Source organism: Pygoscelis adeliae, unplaced genomic scaffold (assembly GCF_000699105.1).
Source record: "Pygoscelis adeliae isolate BGI_AS28 unplaced genomic scaffold, ASM69910v1 Scaffold202, whole genome shotgun sequence".
NCBI classification, from domain to species: domain Eukaryota; kingdom Metazoa; phylum Chordata; class Aves; order Sphenisciformes; family Spheniscidae; genus Pygoscelis; species Pygoscelis adeliae.
In genome coordinates this window covers 3528522-3538670 of record NW_008824544.1, presented here as the reverse complement: position 1 = coordinate 3538670, position 10149 = coordinate 3528522, and the positions used below count along the sequence as shown (strand labels likewise).

At 40.3% G+C, this 10149-nt stretch overlaps 1 protein-coding gene across 1 annotated transcript in view; it reads right to left on the bottom strand.

Moving 5' to 3' along the window:
- HSPA14 (heat shock 70kDa protein 14) overlaps positions 1-10149 on the bottom strand; it is a gene marked incomplete at its 5' end in the record, with an annotated part of 15219 nt that overhangs the window by 1294 nt on the left and 3776 nt on the right. Inside the window, 7 exons of the mRNA XM_009321778.1 lie at positions 1010-1080; positions 2084-2257; positions 2653-2859; positions 5726-5828; positions 7157-7312; positions 8207-8368; positions 9198-9302. Coding sequence (XP_009320053.1) covers positions 1010-1080; positions 2084-2257; positions 2653-2859; positions 5726-5828; positions 7157-7312; positions 8207-8368; positions 9198-9302 — 978 coding nt within the window. The remainder of the gene's footprint in view (positions 1-1009; positions 1081-2083; positions 2258-2652; positions 2860-5725; positions 5829-7156; positions 7313-8206; positions 8369-9197; positions 9303-10149) is intronic.

Genomic DNA, 10149 nt, shown 5'->3' with positions numbered 1-10149 from the left:
AATATTTCTGAAAACCACTTTAAAATACTGCAGGTTTTCTGCACTCCACAGTTGCATATAAAAGTCCTACGATGTTTTTCTTATCAATGCTAAGGGCAAATCTCTGTATAACTAACAAGGTATTTTAGGTGAAGTCTATTAATAAAACATTAATAGACCTGATAGTCAACATAAGAAAATGAAGTATTGTGAACTCAAATAGCAAGTAGGGATTTGGTTTTTCAGCAACATCTAGACAACTTTCATATTATTTAAAAGAGCAATATGAACTTCAGGACAGTCCTCAGAAGACAAACATACTTTGACAACTTAGAATTCCACCTTCTGGTATCTTTATAAACTATTTAGACTATTTCAAATGAGCTGAAGCACTCCTATTAAGACCCAAGAAAGAGAAATGAAAGAGAAATTTCTTCAATATCATGTCATCCCCATTCCCCACCCTGCCATAAGATACTTCCTATTTTACCATAATGAACAGGTAATTCTGTAAAAAGTAGATTTATGAAGCCTGATTTCCTGTGGCATCATTTCTCGTGCTCAACCACCCTGCCTCTGAAAGGACAGGGCCACAGGTTTTCATCACAAATGCTGTATACGAGAAGTCCTTCATGGATTCCCTAGCAAGCTACAAAGGCAGAGTCTACTCGAGTTTTTCCGAAGAGTGTAAGCATTCAACAGAACTTCCTGACCCCTTCCATAGGAAATTTGAGATCCTGACTGCTCTCAAGCATGGTTAAACTGATCAACAGTTCACAAGTTGCTAAAAATCATCTATACAACTGTGTTAAGTTTTATTTCTTTAGGAATCAAACAATGAAAGCACGGAAGGTACTGCATAAAAACCACATTCCTACAGAATTTACCTCTGCTAAGACACAGCCCTGTAAGCAATGAAATGCTGAAATTTCTCAACACAAAATTCAACATTCTGTAAGAGGAGAAAAGACTGCTTGTCAGATGTGTGACACAGCAAGTTGAACAGCAGAACAATAAATATTTTGGGTACCTTTTCATAGTGAGTACAGTTAGTATATCATGTAGGCCATCCTCCTTTTTATCCAAATCCTGGAGTACAATCTATTTAAAAAAAAAAAGTTAAGTTATAAAGTCCCCTAAATCCTTGCACAGCACTAATGGAAGTGACACAATAGCTAAGGTGTGCAATTCATTCTGTTTAGCATCCCATACTAATAATTCAACACCAAAGCATGCCCTAGTGGACTTCATCCATCTGTAGTGCAAACCTAAGCATTTTTAGCCATTTGCACTACTGTTTCAGTGGCTTTGTTTCAGGGTCTATCACTAAGATAGCTGGAGTACCTACAACTCCCACAGACTACAGCAAGAGCCGAGCGTGTTCCTTGACTGAGGATCAGTTCTGTAATTATTAGGTAACATCCCTCCCCCATCCCCTTAAAGATCTTTGGGCAGGACCAAGGTGGAATAACAGTTTTCTCAAGTATTCCATCCATTTCAGCCACGCCTTCCACCTCCCTGATGCTGTAAGTGCACTGAAGCTAAGGTAAGCACATCATCACTGTTTCAAACAAGCTGTGTTCTTTCAATAGGTTGACTCCCGAGTAAAATCTTTATATCAGCTGAGGATTTAATCACATCACCTTACCACCGTGAAAAATCAAATGTGGTATTTAATACCAAGATCCCGTCCAATCTAGGAAGATCAAAAAAGTAATCAACAGTACATACACTAGCTACATCATTACCTCCAGCAGTTTCATTTCTAAAATGTCGGAGACCTGTGTACTACTGGAATGACTGGTTATGATCTCTCATCCCAGGTGAGCTTACTACAGTAGTGCCAAATGGCAAACCCAGCCAGCCATTTAGAAATTCGAAAGGGAAGCTTCAATTCCTTTAAGAAGTGCTTCAATACTTCATAACACATTTACAGAAGAATGCTTAAAGACCATTTCCAAAGAGATGCATGTCATTCTAACTTTGTAACAAGAAGTTTCAGTAGGGGTGGGATTGGTTTTGGTTTAAATTTTTTTTTTTTCCAGATGCACTTGATTTCTAAGTGGTTGATATTAAAAGTGCATACGAATGTGCATATACTCACCTGTGCAAATTTACCTTCTTCATTCATGGGACTTTTCCCCAATGACTCGTATAGTTCAAGGCATACAGATGAAGTGTTTCCAGGAGCATGCAGGGTGTGCTGCCTTCGAGCTGGTAATGGTGTCCCTGATGGAAATAGCACTGTGAATTTGTCAGCCCCTGACTCGTCTACTCCCTTTAAAAAGAAAAAAAAAGTTCATGCCTTTCTCTAAGTACTTTAGTGAGCTGGAAGTGTTACAGCAGTGCTCCATCAGAAAAGAAATCCAAGATTCATTCTCTCTGCCACATTTCCCATCACAGCAAGTAAAAAAAAAAAAAAAGACATTCCTATAAATAAATGAAAAAGTCCAGCTATTACAACACGAAGACACAATCTATCTCCCCTTAGAATCAAGCAGTTTTTCCTGTCAATTTTTTGTCAATAACCTGTTACCACTTACTGCTGATCTACAGCCAATCTCTAGAACTAATAATAAAACAATACTGTTTCTCTAACATAAGTCATGCATGAGTAGTGCTGTATATTCATTGGGCAGTAACATTTTCTAAGTTAAATAATTTTAGCCTTACCTTAAGAAGAATATCTTTGGCGGAACACTCAATAAAGAGTGCTTCTTCTTCTAACAAAGGATTCTCTTTCCTTCCTGCCTCTATGGCTGCACCAATGGGGATAACTTCATCTGGAGGAATTGAATTCAGTAACTCCACAGTTGGGAAGATGTCTTTGATCAGCTGCTGTAGCTTTGGGATTCGAGCCGACCCACCACACAGAACTACCTGGAAAACACACCTTAATGATTTCAAATCTTTCTTCTGACAGATAAAACAGACAGGTCACAACCTGCAATACAGAAATGCAAACTGCTCTGGGATATTTTATCATCTGTAGTTGTTAAAATAAAAATTGATGCCATCTTTGCTCAACTTCTATTACTTTTGTATTTGAAATTCAAAGAAATAGCTTGCAAGTTTGAAACTGTATCTTGAAAAAGTGTTTCTTATAGTAAGCATCAGATAGATGAAGCAACATTTTAAAAATTGAGGAATTCGTCATAAAATAACATCAGGCTGGAAGGGACCTCCAGAGGTCCTCTAGTCCAACCTCTTGCCCAGAACAGGTCCAGTTACAACAGGCTGCTCAGGACCTTATCTCCATGGATATAGATTCCACAGACTCTGTGGGCCCTTGTTTCAGTGTTTGATCACCCTCAGACTACAGATTCTTTTCTTGGTATCTAAAATTTCCCCATGTTGTAACTTGTGCTGCTTGCCACTCACCCTTCCATCATGCACCTATAGGAAGGAGTAAGTCAGGTTTTGTCTCATGTATGCCTTCTTATTAGGTAACTGTAGGCAGCACTAGTCTCCCCTGAGCCTTCTCTTCTTACAGGTGAGCAAACCCAGACTGGCTCCAGTAGGTCAGTGCCTTTCATCTCCTGTGAAGCCCAAAAACGGCAAGATTGTATCTGGCCACTCTGTGCAAGCGCCAAAGAGGGAAACACAACGCTTTCCTACACCCATGGCTACACCCTTGCTATTACAGCCCGGCGTGCAATTGGCCTTCTTTGCTGCAGAGGCAGGCTGCTGACCGCTATTAAATTTACTGCCTATTAGAACCCTGTGCTGGTTTTGGCTGGGATAGAGTTAGTTTTCTTCATAGTAGCTAGGATGGGGCTATGTTTTGGATTTGTGCTGGAAACAGTGTTGGTAACACAGGGATGTTTTCATTACTGCTGAACAGCGCTTGCACACAGTCAAGGCCTCTTCTGCTTCTCGCACCACCTCACTAGGAGCAGGCTGGGGGTGCACAAGAAGTTGGGAGGGGACACAGCCGGGACAGCTGACCCCAACCGACCAAAGGGATATCCCACATCGTATGACATCATGCTCAGCATATAAAGCTGGGGGAAGAAGGAAGGGGGGGGACGTTTGGAGTGATGGTGTTTGTGTTCCCAAGTCACCGTTACGCGTGATGGAGCCCTGCTTTCCTGGAGATGGCTGAACACCTGCCTGCCGATGGGAAGGAGTGAATGAATTCCTTGTTTTGCTTTGCTTGTGTGTGCGGCTTTTGCTTTACCTATTAAACTGTCTTTATCTCAAGCCACGAGTTTTCTCACTTGTACTCTTCCGATTCTCTCCCCCATCCCGCTTCTCTCCCCCATCCCGCTGCAGGGGAAGTGAGCAAGCGGCTCTGTGGTGCTTGGTTGCCAGCTGGGGTTAAACCACGACAAACACCCACGTCTTTTCCTGCAAAGCTGCTTTCTAGCAACTGCTAGCCTGTCCTGCTGCACAGTTTTATTCCATCCCAGACTCTACATTTGCCTTTGCTGATCTTCATGATGATCTTCTCCATTGGACTAGATGATCATTGTAGGTCCCTTCCAACAGAAATATTCTATTCCATTATATACATTTCTCTCACCTTTTTCAACCCCTCTGAATAGCAGCCTTGACCTACAGTGTTATTCATGCTCCCCTCACTTTGGTACTGTCTGCAAACTTGCTGAGAGCACACGCTACCCATTGTCCATGTTATTAATAGGGACATTAGATGGTATTAGCCCCAGCATCAAATCCTGAGGGATGTCATTGACAATTACCTGTCACTTACTGATCTTGTGCAAGAAAAAACCCGTAAAACCCTTCTCTTATTACAGTGACTTTGTTGAGATCAACCAGATCTGAAAACAAAGCTAATTCCCACTTTTCTTCACATAAAACATAACTTAAGAGTTGTAAATTAGGTTAATTTATTATTACATTTAAAGTTCCTCCCCCCCACAAAGCATTAAGGCCTGAGAGGACAGCACATTGGGCCACTTAAAAAATACTGTTACCAGAAAACAAAAGATAATCTCTGCACAATGGCCTAGGGTACTTCATTATCCTACCACTGAAACTCAGGTGTGACACAGCAAACGCTACTGAAGAGTCTGAAATAGCCTCAGTTATCATAAAAAGCGCCAGCTCACTTTTGCTGCAGAAGTTATGTGCCAATTCTGCCAGCGATAAATGCAGCACTATTTGCCACACACTGGTGCACAGGGCTTGAGATGAAGTTACGCTCTTATATCAAAGCAAAAAAGACATTTGAATGAAACTAGTAATGTTTCCTACTTCAGTCACCATCTTTGGCATTAAAACACTCAATGGTTTGGCACCTAACATGTTCCTAAGTTTTTTAGGCTAACAAGAACGAACACAGGCACCAAGCAGACACTAAGTGATTTGTTCAACTCGTTGAGACAAAAAAAGTCGAAACTCAGGCTTTCTGCAGAAGCGTCAGCAAACGCCACCCAAAGCTCGGTGAAGGCAGAAGAAAGTCTATGTACAGAACTTAAAGAAGGTACTCCTCAGCTCTACCAAGAGTTACGCAAACACATCAAATGGAGATAAATCCTCTACCACTCAATATGCAGCAGCAAAAACACATTGCTGACTGTACCTTATACTTAACTTCAAGTAACTGAAATCAAAGATAGGAGTTCTAAAGAGCTTGAGTCGACGCACTTTGTTGGATCTGAGCCAAAAAATGCTTAAACACATAATGAAATAATCTCAGTCTGCAAGGAAAACAGGCCCCATAAATATTCTTCTTGTCGAGTTATAAAGCATACTACAGACAAACGATTTCTATTGTTACCTTATTAATATCATCTGCTGTAAATCCAACTTGCTGTAAGAGCTTTTTAATTGCTTCTACACATTTACTAAAAAGTGAAGAACAGATAAGTTCAAACCTGGCCCTAGAAGAAAAAAAAAAGAAAAATAAAATTCAAGAAGTGTCATCTCATCCATTAGCAACAAATACCTGAAATTGAAGAACAATCATTTTTAGAATATACTTTGGTTCTCTAGCTATACCTGGTATAAAGGGATTTAAAAAAAAAACAAAACCACCACCACCACCCCCCCCGTATTTCCCAATTATTAATCTCAAAGAAGTGATGTTGTTGTTGTTGTGAAAATATCTGTGCTATTGATTCCACCATTAACACCTACGTGGAATGCACATTCATTCTTCCTCAGTGTACTCCAGACAAAAAACAGTATTGTTGTCTTGACTCATACGTGAAAAAAAAGCAGCAAAAATCCTGGAACTGCTTCATCATCTTTAAAATGGAGACACAACTACTCAAATGTGCCTCTTGAATTTTCAGAGGCAAATCAAGCTGTGTCCTGATTCGCACGCAGGGAGTAGGTACTCAAGCAAATTGAAAAACAAACTTGTGCTTGCTTCGGGCTCTGCCAAGCCTGAAGAGAAGTTTTACTCTGTACGAATACAGCAAGTCAAATTCTCCAACACTAGTCCACAGGACTAACAGCCTCATCCAAAACTGAGCCAAACAAGTTATGCAGCATTGCTTCTCACACTTGCGAACATACTGTGCCTTGTTTTACCAGATCCAGCTGCTGCAGCAGTGGATGCACAGTTCTGGAATTGAAAAGTCTAAAGCTGCTGCTGACTGGAAGAGCAATCAAAATTAGCTAAACACCTCAACAAGGGATCATGCCAAGAGAGAAAAGACTTGGAGTAGGACACAGCAGTATGAATAAAAAGACACAAAACATCTTTCTGCTCCAGCTGTCAAACAGAGGCAACATCAAGACTTCCATGACTCCTATCATTCTGGAGCTCATTTAGATGAAAGAGTCCAAAAGTCTTCTTTTCTTTAAGGAAAAACCAGCAACAAAAACAAGAGGGGGAAATGCCCTCCCACCTTGAGTAATTACAGTTATCTATTCCCCTTTCATCAACAACCAGACTCCAAAGACGGGGGGTGGGGGTGTGGGGTGGTCTCTCTGTGCCTTTTCGCACTTCATTTTCTAACCATTAGGGCAACACTGTTAGGGTGGTAGCACTAACTACTACAGATCGCATCGTAACAGAACCATCAATACGAAACAAAGCTGAAAGCAAGCAAGTTGGTCTTCCATCTTACTTCCGTTTCTGAAATTAATGCCACCAAAAAAAAAAAAAAAAAATCAAAGCTTATTGAACATCCTAAATACCACCTAGAAATATTTCAAGCACAGTTTTATATAAAAGCAGTAGCTTCAAGATTTGCATTACCTGGACACATTACAATCAAAATCCAATCCATCATACAATGAATCTACAAAACAGTTTGCACTTCCCAGGGTTGATAACGAGTGCTTTGCAACATCAGCGCTGTTCATTAACTTCATCATGGCTCTGGGATTTCCCCTAATATCATGTTTACAAGACCTACATTTAAGAAGAGATATCAGTTTAGAAAGGCAGGCGTTTGAGTGATAACACTAATATTCTGAAAGGAAAAACAGGTTAAAGCTATTTAACTTTTTTTCTGTAGACATTTTAGTATTATCTACAATGCCACTACTGAAAGCTTGCAAAGAATAAAAGTGTCTATTTCAACTTCAACTAAAGAACACTGTGTAGAGGCACCCTGAACTCGGTCATTAGCGTTTTATCATACAGATTTAAGTCTTTCTGAACAGTTTCTCAGCTGAACACATCTTGTAAGTGACTGCAAGGAACAGCAAGAAAAGGCCTGCAAGTTAACCAATTTTAACCACAGATTAAGAAGAAATAGAACACCGAACATTAGATAGGTTAACAGAATAGTATGTTTCATCCAAAAAGTCTTCTCCTGTGACAGTATGCAACTGACCACCTTAAGATCACTAGAGCTGACAGTAATGCATTTGTTCATCACAGGATGACGTGCTATATAGACTTCAACCTGACGATCCAAGCCCCGCCACGGTCCTTCAGGCCAACAAGACAAACAAACAAAACCCACACAGGTGAACTCCCTGCCACCCCAAAAGCTTGTGACTGAACAGATGTAAGCAGCCTGTAGTCACATACATCACTCAAAACACAGAACAGATCATAGCTGAGCCCTTAATAGTTCAACACTGACTTTGGGCAACATCTATCCAAAACCAAGTATTTCCCAGCCTTCCTCCTTGGCCCCCAACAACTGACTGTTCCTTTAATATCTTTGAGCCATTTCACTTGCAGACAGTCTGCTGGATCTGACAACCCAATATGAATTTTTTTTCTTTTTGAGAGCAAGCATCAGATAACAAAGTTTCTGTCCTAACAGCAACATGCTTGGAATTCAAAACCTACCTCTGAAATTCAGAAGCTAAGTGTTGTGCTAGAGCTTCTGTGAAGCAAACTCCACCAATGCTATCGTCTGTGTTTGTAGCAAGCACACGATATATTCCACTGTTTACTTCTATGACTGTGATAGAAAGCGATGTTCCACCAAGTTTATAAACCAACACATTGCTGCCATGGTTTAAAAAAAAAAAAGAAAAAAAGAAAGAAAGTAGTATTAATAAGCCATCTAAAACTACGTTTACTTTGACACACTGTCTAAAAAGATGGCCACCATATAATGTATTGCAGGTTTTAATCAGTTTTGTCAAGAGAATTTGATTTGGGGTGTTTGTATTTAATGCATCTTAGTACCACTGTCTACTTGACAATGTTCTCTAAAGAACAAAATTAGTCTATTTCATACAGTGAGAGTAGCCAACAGTTTTCCTACAACACAATTGAGAATTGAACATTACATTCAAGATTATAGGCGAGAATTGTATGAGAAGGGTAAAAAATATCAACCAAGAAGAAAAAAGACAAGACATCTGTTTGCACTGACAGCAGTCTTTGCTATTTTGAAAACCTTGTGAATTATTTGAATATTCGTAAGGGAAACCCAATGTACCTACTGAACCCAGGAACTCGGCTTTAGTTCTTCTACCACATGTAAAATGACCCCATCTCCCACAATTAAAGACCAGCTATGCCAAAATCTGTTTAAGAAGGGATGCATTTTTCTTCAAGCCAATCAGCTCATTAAAGAGCAAGACAGAATCTGGGCACAAATCTTTAAAGACAATTCTAAAAAAAAAAAAAACCAGAACAAAGATTTAAAATACTACGGATTTACGACATCTAAATTGTTACTGGCTTTATTGAGAGAAAAAAAGAAGAACAAGCCTCAAATCATTAATTTTGTATTGACTGCTAAGGCAACTCATCACTCCCTCATTTAAGATTTCTCAGGATTTAAGCACAGCAGTTTAAATTAAGAAGTGAAATATTAGGATTTTACCTTTTCCCAGTGGGTGAATCTTGGCCAATTCCATACGCCAGGAGAGCTGCAGATGGTTCATGAATTAATCTCATAACATTAAATCCAGCAGCTGCAGCTGCTTCCCTGTGATAAGGCATAACAGCATTTCATTTTACTTTCATGACTTCACTATAGTCACGCACGCTAGTAAGATTTCATCTGAACTACATATGTCACCAACTCAGAAGTTGGTTACAGCATGGTATTAACAAGGCGAAGTGACTGGAAAAGAAAGATATCAGGAAGTTCAGTTGCTACTGTGTTCTTCAGGTAGTTGGATCTGCTGTGTGCTTATTGTCAAAGAAAACACTGATGTATCAGTCTACATACCCCATAAAAACCAGCAAAACCCCCCTCAACTGCAAGATGAAAAACCCCACCCTCAGTCAAACTTGCTAACTTATCTTCAGATTTGGTATTAAAAGTTCTTGGCACATTATTTCAACAGATATCATGCTAGGAAAATTGCTTTTACTTCCAAACCAAGTTATCGCACAATTCTTCCCAGAAAGGCTGCATCAAAAGCCAATCGTATCCTGGGCTGCATCACAAGCAGCGTGGCCAGCAGGTCGAGGGAGGGGATTCTGCCCCTCTACTCTGCTCTGGTGAGACCCCACCTGGAGCACTGCGTCCAGCTCTGGAGCCCTCAGTATAAGAAAGACATGGACCTGTTGGAGTGGGTCCAGAAGAGGGTCATGAAAATGATCAGGAGGATGGAACACCTCTGCTATGAAGGAAGGCTGAGAGAGTTGGGGTTGTTCAGCCTAGAGAAGAGAAGGCTTCAGGGAGACCTTATTGCAGCCTATCAGTAATTAAAGGGGGCTTATAAAAAAAGATGGTGGCAGACTTTTGAGCAGGGCCTGTTGCAACAGGACAAGGGGGAATGGCTTTAAACTAAAGGGGCATAGATTTAGACTAGATAGAAGGAAGA